General features: G+C 48.9%; 8 protein-coding genes across 8 annotated transcripts; 6 read left to right on the top strand and 2 right to left on the bottom strand.

The window, feature by feature from the left end:
* Positions 1–1416: 1416 nt before the first annotated feature.
* On the top strand, positions 1417–3043 carry TRIVIDRAFT_209431 (uncharacterized protein; the record flags this gene model as incomplete). Its single annotated transcript, XM_014100128.1, has 1 exon — positions 1417–3043. The coding sequence occupies one exon, from the start codon at positions 1670–1672 to the stop codon at positions 2291–2293; it is 624 nt and encodes a 207-aa protein (XP_013955603.1).
* Positions 3044–6144: 3101 nt separating this feature from the next.
* TRIVIDRAFT_223019 (uncharacterized protein) lies at positions 6145–6699 on the bottom strand (the record flags this gene model as incomplete). Its single annotated transcript, XM_014100127.1, has 1 exon — positions 6145–6699. The coding sequence occupies one exon, from the start codon at positions 6697–6699 to the stop codon at positions 6145–6147; it is 555 nt and encodes a 184-aa protein (XP_013955602.1).
* Positions 6700–7953: 1254 nt separating this feature from the next.
* TRIVIDRAFT_52617 (uncharacterized protein) lies at positions 7954–9654 on the top strand (the record flags this gene model as incomplete). The annotated part of the gene is made up of 4 exons (XM_014100126.1): positions 7954–8010; positions 8123–8635; positions 8705–8839; positions 8896–9654. The coding sequence occupies 4 exons, from the start codon at positions 7954–7956 to the stop codon at positions 9652–9654; spliced, it is 1464 nt and encodes a 487-aa protein (XP_013955601.1).
* A 758-nt stretch (positions 9655–10412) lies between these two features.
* On the top strand, positions 10413–11760 carry TRIVIDRAFT_70590 (glycoside hydrolase family 18 protein; the record flags this gene model as incomplete). The annotated part of the gene is made up of 4 exons (XM_014100125.1): positions 10413–10660; positions 10713–10737; positions 10802–11033; positions 11084–11760. The coding sequence occupies 4 exons, from the start codon at positions 10413–10415 to the stop codon at positions 11758–11760; spliced, it is 1182 nt and encodes a 393-aa protein (XP_013955600.1).
* An 875-nt stretch (positions 11761–12635) lies between these two features.
* TRIVIDRAFT_91264 (uncharacterized protein) lies at positions 12636–14449 on the bottom strand (the record flags this gene model as incomplete). Its single annotated transcript, XM_014100124.1, has 3 exons — positions 12636–13613; positions 13677–13757; positions 13821–14449. The coding sequence occupies 3 exons, from the start codon at positions 14371–14373 to the stop codon at positions 12739–12741; spliced, it is 1509 nt and encodes a 502-aa protein (XP_013955599.1).
* A 599-nt stretch (positions 14450–15048) lies between these two features.
* Positions 15049–15929, top strand: TRIVIDRAFT_213143 (uncharacterized protein; the record flags this gene model as incomplete). The annotated part of the gene is made up of 2 exons (XM_014100123.1): positions 15049–15187; positions 15243–15929. The coding sequence occupies 2 exons, from the start codon at positions 15122–15124 to the stop codon at positions 15660–15662; spliced, it is 486 nt and encodes a 161-aa protein (XP_013955598.1).
* Positions 15903–16793, top strand: TRIVIDRAFT_213142 (uncharacterized protein; the record flags this gene model as incomplete). Its single annotated transcript, XM_014100122.1, has 3 exons — positions 15903–16170; positions 16224–16287; positions 16349–16793. The coding sequence occupies 3 exons, from the start codon at positions 15963–15965 to the stop codon at positions 16701–16703; spliced, it is 627 nt and encodes a 208-aa protein (XP_013955597.1).
* Positions 16794–16963: 170 nt separating this feature from the next.
* TRIVIDRAFT_213141 (uncharacterized protein) lies at positions 16964–18580 on the top strand (the record flags this gene model as incomplete). The annotated part of the gene is made up of 5 exons (XM_014100121.1): positions 16964–17200; positions 17265–17402; positions 17464–17827; positions 17883–18539; positions 18576–18580. The coding sequence occupies 5 exons, from the start codon at positions 17087–17089 to the stop codon at positions 18578–18580; spliced, it is 1278 nt and encodes a 425-aa protein (XP_013955596.1).
* Positions 18581–18661: the final 81 nt, after the last annotated feature.

Here is an 18661-nt window from a genome sequence, read left to right as displayed (position 1 = left end):
ACAAATTACCTCACCAGAGTCATGGCGATGCACGCGCCATTGGCCCTGCTGGCTCGACTCCTTGCATGCTGCGAAAGTGACTAGACATGTGAGCTCCGAAGGGCTGCATCTTGACTCTGGGTTGGACATGTAACTCGTACAAGTAGCATGTACCGCTTGTCACGTGCGCTGGAGCTACTTCTGGCAGCCTGGCCCAGTATCGTGCGACCCCTGTTTGGCTTTGTGAGCGAAATGGGTCGATTAGGAATTCACACATACTTGTACAGTAAGCTGTCAAGTACTAAAGCAGCTGTATTTTTGGATGGGAAGAGGGCATTTGTCTCTACAGTACTAAGTTGCCTGGGTACCTAGTCGTGGAATAGGGAGATTGCTACTCCGTACTATATTTTTGATTGGCTTGATTTGCATCCGATTGGACCTTGTGCCTGAAAACAGACAGAGCCAGACTGAGCCACAGACAGCGACAGAGACGCGCAATCAAGGGGCATCTTGGGGCGGCATCTCGGGCGGCATCTCGGATTCGGCTCTGCTGCTGTAGGTACAAGTACGCAGTACAAAATAGAGTTGTACCTTGGAGCGCGGAAGTGCTAAAAACAGACTGCTACCCACTTGGGATATGCGCGCATCTCCAGAAAAAAAACGACCAGCGGCCGATGTACAGTACCTTAGCACGATGCCGTGTCGAGCCGCACTCTGGCATTGCATGGCGTGAGAAGGGTGTGATTGCTCTTGTTTTGCGGCAAGGATCCATGCTGTCAGGTATCTGCCTTGGTATACCTTAGTAGGTGCCTTAGTTGCTTAGGTAGATTTTGGTTTCCGAAAAAAAATGATTTGTTTCCTGCTCTCGCCGTCTTGCCCCAACGGTACAAGTACGTATCTGCAACTCGTGTAATCCTACAGCCAGCCGGCCTGTGACAAGTCCCTGTACGTAATGGACGCGGCCAGACCCTGGACAGGCCATAACACGAAGGGCTCGGATGCTGCAAAGGCGAGGGGGTTGGAGCCCAGAGGAAAAAGGAAAAGGGCAGACCGGAGCGACATGCCGGTGACATGCAGTGCTTCCTCAGCAGAGCCAACGTCAAAGTCGGCATCTCAGCAGCAACAGCTGCGCTAGCGACGGAGCCCCGTCATCCCTGAGGTCGACCAAGGTATAAGTTACGCAGGCTGTACCTTTTGCCGTCCATGCTTTTTGCCCGCATTCTGCCCGTACTTTGCCCGTACTTTGCTCACAGGCATTACAGGCATTGGGGCATAATTGAGTACCCTATCAAGTACTTGTACTTCCCAACGTCCCCCCTCTGACTGGCCCGCATCGCTCGGACCGGATCAACGCCAAACCTTGAAACTTGGCACAACAGTGCGGATTGGAAAAATCCTCACAGCCCAGCTTCTCTCTCTCTTGCATTGCACTCTGTACCTTGACTTGATCCATCCACAGAACATCTCTAGACCAGCGCCCCACGCCCCCCAAACGCGATTCACTGCCGGCACCTCGTGCTCTATCAAAGCACCTTCGTCGCTCGATTCTTTTTCCGCAGCTTCCACCGCCAGACGAGAGACGCCGAAGCTCCCTCTCTCTGCCCCTCGCAACTCTCACCAAGGCCCTTTTTCCCCCTCGTGCAAAAGGTCCGCGCCTTTCGCGTTCGCCACCGTGGCTCAACTCATCGCGATGCCGAATACCCCCCCGCCGGCGCTGCTGCCTCCGCCAGAGGGCATCTTCAGGACGTTTGACGACCTGATGGCGTCGGTCCAGCGCGTCGCAAAGGACCAAGGCTACGGCATCGTCAAGCTGCGCGCCTCCAACTATCGCGACGGCAAGCCCACCCGCTACGACCTCGTCTGCGACCGCGGCGGCGTCAAGTACAACAGCACCGCCAAGAAGCGCAACCCCTCGACGCGCAAGATTGACTGTCCCTTCCGTGCAAAGGCCGTCTGCGAGGTCCAGCTGGGCAACCAGTGGCGCTTCGCTCTGCAAGAACCAAGACACAACCACGAGCCGCGCGTCCCCTCCGGCACCCCCGGCCAGGAGAATGCTCCCTTGGCAACTTCCATCCGCTCCTTCACCAACAAGCTGGACCGCCTGAGCCACGACATGGCCCAGGGCCTGATGCGCATCGAGCAGCGACTGGACAACATTGAGAAGCGCATGGAGAATATCGAGGCCCGCGCCGGCGGCTACGAGCCTCGCTTCCAGGCGATAGAACAACGGCTCCAGGGCATGGAGGGTCCTCGCATGGACGGCATGGGCATGGACGATGTCGAATCGCGCCTGTTGGCATCCTCGGTCATGTAGGCCAGCGACGACGAGCCCCAGTCGAATTCTGACCAGGCTTTCGACCCTCTATTGCAACCTGACTTTTAGCTGAATAGGTCGCGAGGCCCCTACCAAAACAACTGATGTGCATGACAACTGCCTCGTCACAATCGCCACACCCCTTTCTTTTTTCTCATCTCATTGACTCGGTACTGTTGAAATCTCTTTTGCGCACTGAAAAACGAAAAAAACGCGGACCTGGCCGCGCACGACTACGGGTATTATCAGCGCCTCTCACGGCCTGGCTTGGTTCTGTTTGATGAAACAGCCCATGATGGCGGCAACAATTGGGGGACAAAGTTTACGGCTCACGGATGCGGGCTGTTACAAATCACAAGGATGGTTTTTGATGGAAATTTGGGGGTTTTACGGTGGCACACACAAAGGGTGAACGAAGGCGTTCCGGTCGGCTCTTTATAGTTTTTCTTTTTCTTTTGCCGTATATCTCCTTTGATATACTATGCCCGGATTTCTTTACTTCCCCCTACTTACCACCCTCTATTTGATTGTGGTTCTTTCTTCTTTTTCTGGTTCTGTACTTTTTTTTGTTAAGATTGTTGCTACGCTCAGGGCGCGCGCAAAGGGAATTTCTAGGGAGGAAGGGCGGCGGCGGACAGTTTCTGTTTGGATGGCTGTGTTCTTTTTCGGAGGAATGCGCAGGGCAAGGAGCGCGCAAAACAGACCCTAGGGAAATAACTTGAGCTATATGAATCCTTGCAATTGTCTTTTCTTCTTTCTGGCCTCGGCGACGATGTGGCTGACCGGTGCTTGTCGCCTGTGCTGCTTCTCTTCTTTGTCGCCTTTGTTTTATTACGACGACGAGGCATCTCATGATATCATCTCGTGATACCGGGGCTTGTGAAGATACAGCGCCTTGACTCACGACGCCTCTTGACAGACTCACTCACCCCCTTTCGCCCTTCATCTATTCCGTACGTGAGGCTGAGTGGCTGTCTCATCTACATAACGCGCGCTCCCTCCCACTAGCCCCCAAATCCCAAGCCCAACCGATTGGCCGTCTTTGTCCGCGGCCCTCGGACGCCTTGGCGAAAAGGATCGTAACTCTGTTTTGCGCAACCCTTGATCTTTGTTTTTGCCTTTCAAGCCCCCAACTTTACGCAATGGGGGATTCTAGCTGCATATTTTCTGCCCTTTTCTTTTTTCTCTTCAGGACTAGGCTTGATGCTGCAGAGAAAAGCCCACGTCGCACAGCATACCTCGGTTAGTCAGGAGGGGGCCGAAAAAGAACCTTGGGGATACTACCTAGGTAGGTAATAGGTAATACTCTGTGAATAGAGAGATGGTCCGTGTGTGTGTATGTCGTAAGACTAAAAAGTGTCGCACATGTTCCCTCACGCGCCTCCCGAGGCAAGGCTTTCTATTCCGCCGTCTTAAGTCGCGTAGCCTCGTTCATGGCTGGAATCTCGTACGATCCAATCCATGGTTGGAGAAATGTGTGCGAGAAGTGTGCGAGTCGTGCTCGGGGGTTCTTTCGTCGAGGCGCTCTGGCCGTGTTTGTGTGAATAGACTTTTCGGCGGCTTTTTTTTTCTTCTTTCTTTTGGTGAATGGGTGGTTTTTGTGTTGTCCACCAACAGCGATCCATGGCATTATGCTTCATTGGGGCTGAGGGGGTTTTTTATATGTGCTGGGAGCTGACATCTGAGGTTGGTGTTAACAGTCTCTGGAGAGGTTAAAAATGCTGTGAAGCGGCACGGCGTCTCGGCTCGTCTCAAAGAACAGCGGCCGGGTGGAGTCTGAGATCGGACGCTGTTGTTGACGGCCTCAGGAGAGGTTTAAAATGCTGTGAAGTGAGTCACTGGAGATGGGAAGAGTACTCCGTAGTGATCAAATATTTGCCTGTATCCTCTCTGGAATTTATGGCCTCGGGAGGGGTTAAAAATGCTGTGAAGCGGATGAAGGGTGTGCTCGAATAAAAACCCCTAGCGTAGACAACCTGGCGAATAAGAGGCTCATCTTGGAAGGCCTTGGGCGGTGTTAAAAATGCTGTGAAAGGTTCCATTCTCATATGCTGAGACACTTCGGCAGCATCCACTCTATCGCATTATCACTGTCAAGGTTAAGAATTAAAATCTTATTGCAACTTCGATCTATATCAAGTTCTGCTAGATAAAAAAAAAAAAAAATAGAATATAAAATACTCATTATTCATCTCTAGATTTAGCTGTCAATACGCAGCCTAAGTATTTTGTGGATTCAATTACCTACCTATATTGAATTATATCTACCCGTAACATTTAGTGGTATTCAGTATAACGCTTCACAGTCTTTTTGCCATAACGTAAGTAGGTAGATAATCTGTTGAGACCTTGAGGTTTTTGGTGAGATGGAGGTCTTGGGAGGAGTTAAAATTGCTGTGAAAAAAATCGTTGGTAACATGGTGGAGTGGAAACGCTGCAAAGTGCCACATTGCGCGAATCACGTCCCGCCACTTGAGAGAACTCGGCAGGTCAGACGTCAGTATAGAGTGGATGTCTTGCGGAGACTCAAAGAGGTATATGAAATGGGTTTCTCAAAATCAGCTAGCTCCATCTTTGAAGCCTCGGACAGCACTTAAACGTACCTATTTAGATGCAACATGGTCATTATGCAAGAAATCTTAAAATGAGTGGGATGTGTTGTAAGCGGACTTGGGGCCACCCTGTGCTGAAATCGTGCCCTTCTCTTCAAGTCGGGGTTGACGTTGTTGTTTGCGTCTAGACAAGTGATGCTGCCTTCTCATCCTCCTGGAGTGAGGGTTTGTTGGGTTCCCTCTGTATAACGGCATGCGCATACAGTCATTACACCTTTGGATATTTGGGAACAATCACATGTGGCAATTTTGGTGTACATTAAGCATCTATACGAGTAGTCAGTATACTCTATACATGTATGTGGCTTATATATTCCATAGTTTCTAAGTCCCCCAAAAAGAGTGCTTTGTTCTGGTAGGCTGCCTGGAATTTTCCCTGACTGATTCAATCAGAAGTCCGTATACCAAGTAAGTAAAATTATGTGTTAGTACGTCATATGTATGGAAGTGAACAAATGCTACATTGGAAGTAATAATATGATGTCTTGGCAGAGAACTACTATCTAGCTGTTGAGAGTGCATGTCTAGAGGTAGTCACAGTCAATACATCCACATCGAAACTCTCTCGCATTAGTCGACCAGGCACCATCTGTTGTCACCGTATCTCATACTGTACCATGCTCTTCAACTAGGAAACGCCCCGTCCCAAGCGAGCCTCTGAAGGATCAAATCCTTCCATTGGCTTTCCACTTCCATTTTACTCAATCTCGGTTCCATCACAACCCGGAACCAACACCAACCCACCCTGTAACTGTACTAATACCAAAACCAGCAACCAACAGGGTGAGTTATGCTGGTCCTCCCCCCCCAAGCGCAGAAATTCGATTAGATTACACTAAAATGTAGTACATGCATCTCTTTTCACTCATACTTGGCTGCGTTTTGCATACAAATACGCTGTGTCTCCAGCTTGTCTTCTCGTAATGGATGGCTGTAGTAAATTGTAACATAAGATATGGATTTATGGTTGCATGGTCGGCCGGATAGTGATTAAATGGGAATTACTTCACGAAATGCATCAAACGGAGCAGGAGATGGAATAGGAGCTTATTGTGATAGCAAGCAGCTTATAACTTCCCTCGTGAACAAACCAAGCACAACACCTTTCCCCAAAAACTGTGTGTTTAAAAAAGAGAAAAAAAAAAGCAGCAAGAGAAAAGAACCATTCAAGAGCAAGAGGCCTGCGATCCTCTGGGGATCACTCAAACACATCCATCCACATCCATCCCTTTTGCCAAGCTATATCTGTAAAGTATTCACTAGTCCATTTGCATTTCGTTTGTTTGCTTGCATTGCCGCGAGGCACGATAGAACGACGAGGTCTAGGTGCAGGAAGCCATCGCCGAACCACGTGTAAAACTCCAGCCTCATCCGTGGCAGTATGTCGTCGTCCACAACTCTGGCCAGCCGCCTGTCTAAAACGTTGACCAGCTCCATGAACAACCTTGGGCGGGAGCCATTCACCCATCTAAGTAAGCCTAGAGGAGAGCCCTCAAGATTGTAGCCGCTAAATCCGGGCGCAGTGGTGAGCGTATATGATGACTGCTCTACCACAAGGTCGGTGCGAGATGCAGACTCGGAGACGCGAACCTCGCCGACCGGGCTGTCTCCTTCAAAGGGCTCGCAGTATAATCGAATAGACGGCTGGGATGAATGTATCGTAGCATAATAAGCTGGACTAGGTAATGGGATGTCGTCGACTGGGGTCATGAAGACGGTCGAGTAGTTCATCGACCTGCGTTGTATATAATAAACTCCTGCAACAGGCTCAGTAGGGAACACATGGAAGTCCATGATGGCAAGGTGCCGTTGGATAAAGTACTGCGTAGTCTTGAAAAGTGAGGCGTGGAATATGAATTAATAGAAACGCGGAATGTTATGAGACACAATGCGCAACAGTATTGATGGACTAGCTGATGGGGATAATGCGGGGTTCGGGGCAACATGGCAGTAGGAACACACATACGTGCAAAATCTTCACCAACAGGAGGAAGGAGACTGAAGAGGCAGACGGATGGTTGAGCTTACACAGAGAACAGCTGCTTCCCAAATTCTCTAGAACCTCAAAGGTTAATTTAAGGGGGGGAGACTCGAGTCAAGCACGTAGAGTGATGTATATGCACTCAGTCAGTCGTTCACGCAGCCATCTCTTGTTTGCTGGTTGATCCTCTAGGCAGGCCTTAGATGTGATGCTCGATTAGTAAAAATTGCCATACTTGACACTGTAATAGATGCCGTCTCCAGATCTATTTAGATGGATGGTTGTATGTGATGCTTAAACGTTTGGGTGAGCCAGCGCCAGGCTGTGTGTAAACCGAGTTGATGTATCCAACCGCTGCTTCTTAGGTACTACTGCATGGATGTTGCACATCTAAAAGAGTGTCTATTATCACATATGCTAGTACTTAAGCTAGCTCTTTTCAAGAAGCTACACAGAATAGCTGCGACTTTTGTCCTTCTTATACTGTAGCTCGCAACCATCGAGAGAGTCAAGAGTCTTCAAGCCGGGTATGACAGGTACGTACCTGCATGAGCCACAGCCCCTTACCCCAATCGAGTCGAGCGCCGCGCCACACCCGATATGGCTGCGATCGCCGCTGCACTGCCATCCAATCAGCACCTCGAGTTGAGCTAATACAATGGGGCGGTGACACTCTTGTTCCTTCGATGGCCTTGAGCGGAAATTCCCCCGCCAGGATTCCTCTTGACATCATCACGAAGCCATCAGGAGGCGGATTCAGCCTTGCAATGAGCCTTGCAGAGGATTCAATTCTTGTGGCTTGTTCAATCGAAAGGATTGTCTGTTGCTGTTGCCACGTTTGAGAGAAGAAAATTCACACACAAGCCGAGCAAGCGAGCCAGCAAGCAAGCAGCAACAAGGCAAACACCACCAAACAACCTAGCCAGAAAGCAAACGGTATAACCAACATAACCGCTCTTCCTACTCAAGCATAGCACGGCAAAACATCTTCTGACGGCGGCGTCGTCGTCTAAACCCTCCCCACTGCCTGATCGGGAAATACGCAGCGCTACCAATCAGCCGCCGCCATGCCAGGCGTGCCGTCCTATCGCGGATGCGATGCATGCAGGAAGCAGAAGAAAAAGGTTCGTTTCTATTGCTCCGGCTAGGTCTGCTGTCCCTAAATGGAATTGCAAACCAATACAAATGTCGGCTACATCGCATCTCTGCCATCCATGCCGCTAAAGCACCGTCCAGTGCGACATGGCCTCGCCCGCCTGCTCCCGCTGCTCGCGCCTAAACATCCCGTGCGTGGGGTGTGGCCAGCTGCGATACAAGTTCAAGGACCAGACAGATTTGCAGGCTGAGAGGTCGTCTAAGAAAGCCCGGAATAGGACGTCTGGGAGCGGAAGCGGGAGCGAGAGCCCACCGTCCATCACCAGCCTTTTGTCCAACAGGGACACCGCTCGATCCGGGGCTTTTGTTTCGCTGCTGGATGTCACCGACCCGAGCTATGATCTCCGCTGCTATGGCCCTTGGTTCAAGGATCTCCCGCGGCGTCTGGGCATCAATACAGCGCTGGATGCTGCCGTAGAGGCCATGGTAGGCTTCTACCCACACCTCCGCAGGCATGAGCAGTCGTCGCTATCCCGCGGATCTGTGGTTAAATACGTAAACGCGCTGCAGGCCCTCAGAACTTGTTTAAACGACCCACAGACAGCAAACAAGCCAGAGACGCTGTGTGCCGTATATGTGCTGATGATTTGTCAAGTAAGATGTGCCCGAGTGACCCGCTTCTTGAAACATGCACGCTGACATGTTGTTTTCCCACCTGCAAAGGGCTGGACGGGGAGAGACAGTGATCAACAGATGAGCCATGGGGAGGGACTTGCACACTTGCTCGATGCCGCTGCGTCTAAAAAGAATCCGGACGCATTCGAAGCAACTATACGTGATACCCTCTATATTCCTGTAGTAAGTCTCACTCCTCTCTTTTCGTATACCGGTCACTTACTCGGTATGGACATCAGGTTATAGAAGCCATCTTCAACCCAAAGATACGACTGAGTCCTTGGTTCCAGAAACTGAAGAGACGCGTATTTGGCCCGGCTGCACCCCTTAGCACCAGTGCCAAAGACATGCTTAGCCTGGAATTAAGGAATCTTGTTCATATCCCAGATTTACTCCGAGAGCCAGCTAAATACAAGGATGACATTGCTGCAGCATACGAACGAATGCGCGTTGAAATCCCGCTGCTAAAAGGCGCTTTGGAAATGGCTGATGCACTCGCATTTGAAACGCCGACACCCGCTACAGCAAAGATTCGTATTCAGTATCAAGTCTCATTGGGTCTCCTAATGGGATGCGCCATGATTTATAATGGCTATCTGCGCGCCTTTGGAGTAGATGATGGGAGCATGGTCGAGGAGGCAGACAGGATGGCCAACGATGCCATCAAGTTGGCCCACGACGCTTCGCAATACAGACCTCTCGGAGCGAGCTTCGTACCACTTTGTCTAGTTCCAGGGTGGGCAGCTACAGACAATATTGACATTCAGCACAGGGTGGTTCAAGCACTAGAGATTTACCAGAACGACTTTTCGCCGCTTACAAGCAGGAGTTGGTATATCATGGCTTATTGGCTGAAGGGTGAGATGGATCTTATACGGAGCGGATTGCAGACGTCGCCTCCGGAGAATTACAATAAAACTCAGTGGGGGACGCTAATGCTTGATGAAAAGGGAAATGTGATATGCGGCGACGAAGTGACGACCTGGTTTTATGCTTGAGCTAATCCTGGATGTCATGAACTGTGTGTGAGATAGATTTGAGTTTGGCAACTTGACTTGTATGCTCGAGATGACTATAGACTGGTTAGATGGCTGCTATTGGATACATACACGAGGCTGGTAATGGAACCAGAGAAGTTATAAACATAGTTTCTACTTATCTTTTGCTAAACTGTAACAAAGCCACTCGGGAAGTTATAGCCAATAGAGGCTCCATGACAAAGGAAGCTTGTGGATCGTGGCAGCGGAGGCTAACATTTGCCCGATACGGCAAGTTGTAGGACTTGCGTCATGGCTTCGCGTCCTCTCTCTCATTGCCTAAATTTATTACATCTTCAGGCTTATTTCACAGATATTTACTTTTTGATCCCTCTAAATTCAGTGTGATGTTATCGAGCAACTTTGCTCTTTCGTTTCATAACATACACACCGCTGTTTCCACGAATTGAGTGCAAGACTCAGAGTTCTACTCGACGAGTCGGAGGGAAGCTTAAAAACAAAGGCGCCAACCCACAGCTTCTTTGTTGTTGTTGAATTCAGCCACATAAACGTACCGAAAAAGACCCTGACGTGTAACAATCTTTACGAAAACATTGTGCTTAGCAACAAGGAGGCGGAGCACCTGCGGGGTCCTGCAGCATCAGCATCAGCATCGGCAGGAAGAAGAAAAAACAGTGGCCCTCTACCTTATTCACCGTCTCATGCCAATTCTACCAAGTTCTAACCCTTCAGCTGAGAAAGAAAAATAGCCTGTCAAAATGGTTCCTCGCTCACGAGGCTGGTTCTGTCCATGCTCCTGCATAAGCGGGTCATCAGACTCTGACCAAGACCATCACCAGCACCAACATCAGCCGAACCAGGACAATGAGTATGAGATTCGTCCTCCCAATGCGGGTCGAAGTTATATGAATGGCGTGTATTATCCCAATTGGCTGGTTTACAAGGGCAAGACGCCGGCTACTCTTGATGTTGACAATATTACACATGTGTTTTATGCTTTTGTCGGGTGAGTTATGAGCTATACGTGTGTAAGAGCGAGGGCTGATAACTACGCTTAGTGTTCATGAAGATGGCTCTCTTCGTGTATGTTGCTGGCCTATAATACCAATGCCGACAGTACTGGATGCAGTAACTAATATCGAAATAGTGGTTCGATGAGCACGCCGACATGGTGAAAGAAGTCGACGGAGAAAAAGGTGCTCTAGCTGCCCTCGCAAAGCTCAAACGCAACAGCCCTAGACTCAAAACTATCGTATCTATTGGAGGAGGCACAGGCAGCAAAGAGTTTCCCGCTCTGGCTGCCAGTCGCGATGCCCGAGAGACGTTTGCGAGGCAAGCCCGCCAGTTTTGTGACCGCCACGAGATTGATGGTATTGATAGTACGAAACCTCACTTCTAATACCAAAGCGCTCTACTCACTATTTTCTAGTTGATTGGGAGCACCCAAAGGACGCAGAACAAGGTCGTAATTATGTGAAGCTTCTCCAGGAGTGTCGAAATGCCCTACCTGAGGAGGATTATTTTCTCACTACGGCTCTTCCCGTTGGCCAGTACATTCTCAAGCACATAGACCTCGATGCTGTATCCAGGCTTGTCAACTACATCAACCTCATGGCGTACGACTTTACGGGTTCCTGGACTAGCGTATGCGGCAACCATGCGCAACTTCACTCCCCAATAGGAGACCTCCAGTATTCACATCCAGAGCTTAGAATATGCGCCACAGACGGTATCGACTATGTTCTATCTCGAGGGTTTCCCAGCCGAAAGCTCGCACTTGGAATCCCTGCCTATGCAAGGTACTTCCCTCGCGCTGAAGGCCCTGGTTGTTCCACTGAGAGCGCGGGGGAGATGGACTATTGCGAGATTCCGGATCAGTGGGTGGAAAATGCTGTGGTGGATGAGGCAGCCGTGGCGGCGTGGTATGTGGACTCTGATAGGGACAAGGGATATGTTACGTTTGATGTGCCGCGGACTGTGTATATGAAGGGGAGATATGCGGTTCATAAGGGTCTGGGGGGTTTGTTTTACTGGACTGGGACGGGGGATAAGGGGGATGGGCTGAGTTTGGTGGCTGCTGGGAGGAGAGGTCTTGACTCACAGTGATGGATAGGTACTTAAAGGCAGTGTTTACGAAGTATTGATACATGCAGTCTTAGTCGTAATTATTTCCATGCGGTTTGTGTATGTGGCTTGTGAGATGTGAGAGCTGAGCTTTGCTGAGCCGTCATGGAAAGGTGGTTTGATGTGATGGTGTAAGTTTTATAGCTGTAAATGCGATGAGGAGGAACTACTAATTCAATTTACTTTAATTTTAACTCTAAATCAAGGCTTGTTTCTTGTTGCGTCATCGCGTGTCTAAATAATCCCTGAATCAAGGATAGGTAAAATGAGGTGTCGCAGCGCCAAGACGCGAATACGTCATGAGATGCAGATCAAGCAGCCACTATAAGACGATTTGGAAGGAATCCAAGACAAAGTGCTTTCTTTGCAACCTCATTATTGATGCGTTCTTCATCACTTCATTTAATTCGATAGATTTGAGCGTCCTTGTTCAGATTACTACAAATAAATCTGTGTAAGTCTCTTCCCAATACTTGGTTAGTGACAACACCAACACCTGACTCTAGCAATACTCTACCGTCTACGGAGCAAAGACACTCATCTAAACAAACAACTTCACTCTATTGTTTAAAGCACAAAAAACCAGCATGGGTCTCTTCTGGGCGAAACACTTTGGAGGCCGCCACTTTGGCACAAGCGTCCACGCTGATCGACATGGAGTGCATCGTGGGCCATGGAGGTTTTCGCTGGGGAAGTTTACCTGCTTCAAGAGTGGTTAGAGGGAGATATCTGGAGGATTTTCCTTGTGGTTATTTTCGAGGACTTTGTGTGGTGCGACGGTGGTTGTGACATATCTTTGGTTTGGAGATGGACTGAACGTCCGCATTGGTAATAAATATGGAGGGTTCGTTACAACACTAATACCAACTATTACTTCTATTACTTCCTGTACCTATAAGAATACTGCTCAAGTAGCTCTGCTGAAATTAAACAAATAACTAAAGAAACCACTGCCAAAGCTCAGCTGATATCCACCTCTCCCATAATCGACGCGAGATCATCCACATCAGCATTTGAACTGTGTAGAGATCGTATCTCAAGAAGCGTCATGCGGTCAGAAAAAGTATTCGAATCATTATCCTTTATGCCTGGAAATGCCTTCCTCCTCACAACCGCAAATGCTTCTTTACGCACCCGCTGCAGTACTCTATCCAACATAATCTGCCTCGCATCTATCGCTGCATCCCCCTGATACGGAAACACATCAGGCACGCGCCAGTTGGCATACAGATTGCCGTGAGAAGCCCGGCGTTCGACATTTGATTTGTGCTCTTGGAAGTAATATTCACACAGCTTGCATGTTGGCTTGCTGCTTCCGATATACATCCAGTCATTGAAGAATCTGGAGGGGAGAATCTCGCCCTGATTCGAGATCCAGTTCAGTAAGAGGACCTCTGCATGGACGAACGGTTTGAAGGTGTCTCTGCTATACTCTCGCTTGATACGGTCATCAAGGTCAAAGTCTTGGAGTTTTCGTACAAATTCCTTGAATATTGCCATTTCCTTTTCTTTTCGCGTCATGCGGCCGACAATGCCTTCGGCAGAGAGGCTTTTTCTCCGAAATGGCCTTTCCACTTCCCGACTCGACGAGATAAAATCGACGGTGAAATTTTCAAAGAGGTTGGGCCACATTTCTTTGGCCGACAGGAAGAACTGGACTGATTGCTGGTAGGCAAGAATGCGCCTGATAACATGGAGGAGCTCGGCCCAGCATTCCCGGCTTTTGAATCCTGAGATTCGATCTTCTAAAGCACGGTCTTCGATTATTTCCCCCACTATAGAAAACTCCTCAACTCTTATGAGCTGCTGAATTGTTGTCTCACAATTGCGGATATCTAATCAAGCAAATAAAGTCAGTTCTCCGTAGATGGTGTACCCTCCTGATATGGGAAACCTACAATCAGCTTCCGAATCTTCAAGCTTTGAGCCCGCGGAGGGAGAATCGAGAAGTACTTTCAATTCCTCTGCAACTAATTCATCTGCAATCGCGGTTGAGCGTTAGCCATTTCAAGCAATCTAATAACTGTAGTTTTGTTACATACTATCGTCCGTCCTTTCCGCCTCGCATTTTTCAAGACAAGACGCTGCCTTCTCCCGAAGCTCACGCAGGTAGAACGAAACCCTGGGACGGTTGAAACGCAAAATATGGTACAGCAGCGAACGCCTCGCATCACGTTGATTTTCCCGGCCATCAGGTGCCTGCCCAACCTTGCGAAGAAGTGTGCTGACATACGCCGCCGTGCTTTGCAACTGGACGTCGGTCTGTCGGTTCATTGCGAAGATAAAATGAACCATGTCGGGATCTTTTTCGTCTTGGAGAACGACGAAGGAGGTGACACAATTGGCCCCCTTTTCTTTAGAGCACACGTTGCCGAGCTTGTTGACAAAGGCGCAGAAGAGCTGCTTGGGATTCCTGACATCAATTTCTGGCTCGAGAGGCTGTGGTGCCGCCAAGTTTTGAACAGCTTCGGTTAGAGCCACGAGCAGTATTATGGGCTCAAAGAACTTGTGCACGATGCGAGAGGCTACCACGACCGGCTGTTCGTGAGTTCGGTCCAAGGGTAGTGAAGAACTGGCTGCACCGCTGTGAGACATGTTGCGTGACACCTGCGTTTTTTTTTTCTTGGCGTTTATTCAATTATATATGTAAATGTATATTTGAATTCTTTAGTTTGAAGACACTGGAGTAGCTTGAAAATGATATATATATATGTATATATATATACGACGCACTCTTCGCAACGATTTCGCCTTGCCATCGCAAACTCTACCGCTTTCGCCATTATTCCAACACTACATGTGTACGTCGTCCCACGCCGTAAACGCCTATTCGTCAGCCTTACTCAATTTCATGGGCCGCCCATCTGCGGCCTCTTGCACAAGCCACTTTGAAACCAACCATTTAAAACCCTGTAGATGCAAGAGGCCGCCATAAACGAGGCCTGATTCTGCCAGAGGCCGGGTCACGCTGCATGTCGCATATCAGTTGCTCCAATCAGAGGCTGCATCACGCAAGCAAGCTGCACGAATGTTGCTGTGTTGGCACGCTCAAAGTGGTTGTCTGACGCAGCCTTGTCCTCGCTTGGAGGGGAAAAGAGAGGTTTTACTCCTGATTGGGCTAGCATTACCCATAACGTCGAATGCTGCATCTGTTCTGCTAACGACCATCTAGATACGGCGTTAGGTGTTAGATGAAGATAAATATCTTCTAAATCTGCCTTACATCTGCCTGATTTTCTCTCCTCTTCCATCTGTCACCTTCAGAGACCGCCGCGCAGGCCGTCGCTGCGACATTAAATTCTCTTCAAGAAATCTTACCCGTCTCTGCTCTATCAAAGATAACATGAAAGTCCAACGAAAGAAGAAGCGCGGTTCAATGTCAACAATCCGTAGTCCTCAGAGGCACAAAGTAAGAAGTTTTTCACAATAAATGTTCACAACGATGATACTGACGAATATTGTAGCTCCGAGAGCTCCGCAGCCGAGCCGCCCTTGAACAAATATCATGCATTGAGCCTGCAAACTTCCCTGGCTTTGAAGTCGGTGTCGAAGCCGAACCATGCATGATAGATATGCTAGGTGTGGCATCATGGATGCAACAAGACATGGACTCTACTATTCTATTCAATGCATTCAATCCCTCGCCAATGGATCTATCCGCCTTGGATATTGATCTAGAAACCATGGGCCTATTGAGTCAGGCGTGTTACCTCAGGTCGCCAGGGCCGCTGCCAGGCTTAGGTAGCCATCCTGCGGGATTCGGTTTTCCAGCCGGCTCCCACAGCTCTGAGAATTCTGAGATGACATCGCCTTCATCTCAAACAGACAGCCTTTATTCGACAAATGCGTCTTTGCCTCATGACAATTCCAACCGCCTAGTGTAGTTGGAAAGTCAGTCACATGGGCTCGGACTCTATCCCCATACCCTTGGGTTGTCTTCGCCTTGTGCGGAATTGTTAGAGAATAATGATGCTTCTGACGACTATTCAGCCACATATATTGCAACAAACAACAATTTTAAAACCAATTTTAAAAACAATTCAACAAATTACTTGACAACGGACGACTTGAGAACAGAATACTTAAAAAGCAACAACTTGACACATTTTCAAACACCAACTTTTATTACAACATATTTGTTTAACACGCTTAAAACAACAAATCATACAACAACAGAAGATCCCATGGAAAACTATGCTGGAGACAATAGCTTTAGCGATATACTTGCTAATACAGGAATGAGTCCCGACCTAACGTTCATCGACGTTTTACATGGCAACCTTGATGATGTGGGAAACTCTTCCACAGCCAGTTTTGATGACAATCTTGATGATGCGGGAAACTCTTTCACAGCCAGTTTTGATGACCCTTCATCCGACGTGGGTCCCAACGGTCAGCAATTTTATCCAAAAGCTGATTGTGTTTGATGTCTAACATCTTCTCAGGGGAATACCGGCAAGGCTATAGATGGTGCTGCGGCAAATTGAGAAAGGACGATGGCAACTTCAAGTACGCCTTCATTCCGCGATGATATGTTACAACACAATACTGACTTATAATTTACTCAAAGAAAACACCTGAATACACACAATAAAGATCTACCATGCGAAGCAGACTCGCCATATTGCTCTGATCTTCTATTTGCAGATAACAAGGCGCGAAATAGGCACTACTTGACAGCTCACAAGAAGTATGCGAAAGAGAAAGGCATCGAAGATACGAGCTGTTCCTGCAAGGACTGTAATAAGTCGTTTAGTAGGCAAGATAACTTCCGCAGGCACGTCAACAAGCACCATTCCCAAAAGTTCATAGGAGAGGGAGGGAAGCCGTACTACGTGCTTTACGACAAATACGAGGAAGTCAAAGGCGAGGATGGGTATGCATGGGTGTGTCGCCTCAAGAGCTCGGGAGTACGGAATGAATAAAAAAGAGCACCGATTATATTATCTTGTATTCCTCATTTTGAGTTTGATCTTGACTGCAGATAGCTTGAATCGAAAGAGTTGAAACCCTGGCATCATTGTCGCGATAAGTGCATAATCTTCATAAAGGCGGTAGCTATGCATCAATGCCCGTTACGCGATTATCCACCACCGCCCAACGTATTGTCTAGCACATCCTAGCCTCTTAGCTCGTGAACGACAGCTCATTCAACGCATCGATTCTCATTCATCCAGCCGCATTTCTCCCATGAGGCAAATGTTTCAATTTCCTTTTTCGTTTCTCATGATGATTTAAATTTTGATTTCCTGCTTCACCGCCCTGATATACCAATCACGACTGGGCTCATACTTTATCCCATGCCGTCATGGCTGTCCTGACATTCACCCTCAGTGAGGAGGGTGTCACGGCGTTTCGAGATGCTCTCATCTGCCTCAGCAAATTCAGCGAAGATGTCTCCATCGAAGCGCGAAAGGATTCTGTAATAACAAATCTCATCTAATGCTTCTCGGTATTGTACCAGCAGCTGCTAACTCTATGGGCAGTTTTTCCTCTCCACAATGAACACATCCAAATCAGCCTATGCAAGCTTCCGATTTGCGACCAACCGCTTCTTTGGACGCTACCACTATCAAGGCACAGGGCAGTTTCAGGAGAAATTCTTCTGCTCCATGTACATAAGAGTGAGATACTCTATTCCCTCTAGTAATGAGGTCCTCCAGCTAATCTAATCGTCACCGTCAGGGCTTGACCTCGCTCTTCCGCAGCAGATCTGGGGTGGAATCACGAGGCGACGTGGACAAACAGTCCATCATAGACCGGTGCGATGTCGCCATTGAAGATGGCGAGGGCGTTAAGAGCCGCTTCATTGCCCGAATCATCTTTCGAAATGGACTGACAGCAACACACCGACTTCCATTTGAAGTCAGCATGCCCGTACACGCCAAGTTCAACAAGCAGGAGGCTCTCTACCACTGGAGCATCTCATCAAGAACCTTGAAGCAGTTGGTGGACCACTTTGGGCCTGGAACCGAGTACCTGGACATCAACACAGATGGCGATCATGTCAATTTCACATGCTTTAGCGAGAAGACCATCAGCGACGATGGTAACAGAACCATATCCCAACATCTCAACGAATACAGGCTAACTTGTGCGAATAGCGGTTCTTAAGAAACCTCTGCATACCTCCATTGCTGTTGAAACAGACGAGTTTGACGATATTGACGTGGAAGATAAGCTTCAAATCGTCGTCTCCATCAAAGACGTTCGCGCAATCACTCAGCACGCAGCCATCACCGGTAACGCGATTGCCGCCCGATATTCCCTTCCCGCACGGCCTATGCAGTTTTCCTACGCCAGCGATGCCATCTCGTGCGAGTTTCTCATCATGACAGTAGGAGAGCGAGGAGGGAACCCAGCACAGAGGACTAAAAAGGTCCGCAAAGGAGCGGCGAATAAGGGCCACAACAGCATTAGCAAGGCCATGCCGCATTTAGAAGAGACTTCTCGCCGCACAAGCGCAACACCTTCACAAACCACGGCTGACGTTCAACGGCAACAAGCCGCATCACCTTCGATGCAGCCGCCGTCATCATCTCGGCAGCCACCGAACCCGACTCCGCGACTGAGTGCTGCTAGAGCCAGTGCTTCGCGCATTGGAGCATTCGATTTCCGACCATCGCAGAGGCCGCCGCCGCCAACGCTCAGGTCCGAAAGCCTTTTTGTCGAAGACGAGGCGTGGGAGCCCGTAAGAGATGATGATGAAGATGCCGATGAGGATGCCAGATTAGAATGGGACCATAGTGCCGATCCTGTAAGTTCCCCATTGCAAACCATTGAGATGATGAATCGAGGCTAACCCGGGGGAAGAACCCTTCTGTTTCGTACATGGAACGCACAGATGATTCTCGTCCCAGTGGCTATGAGCCAACGGAGGAGG

This window comes from Trichoderma virens (genome assembly GCF_000170995.1).
Source record: "Trichoderma virens Gv29-8 chromosome Unknown TRIVIscaffold_71, whole genome shotgun sequence".
Lineage (NCBI taxonomy): Eukaryota > Fungi > Ascomycota > Sordariomycetes > Hypocreales > Hypocreaceae > Trichoderma > Trichoderma virens.
Note: the sequence above shows the minus strand (reverse complement) of the source record. Positions and strands in the feature narration are given on the sequence as shown.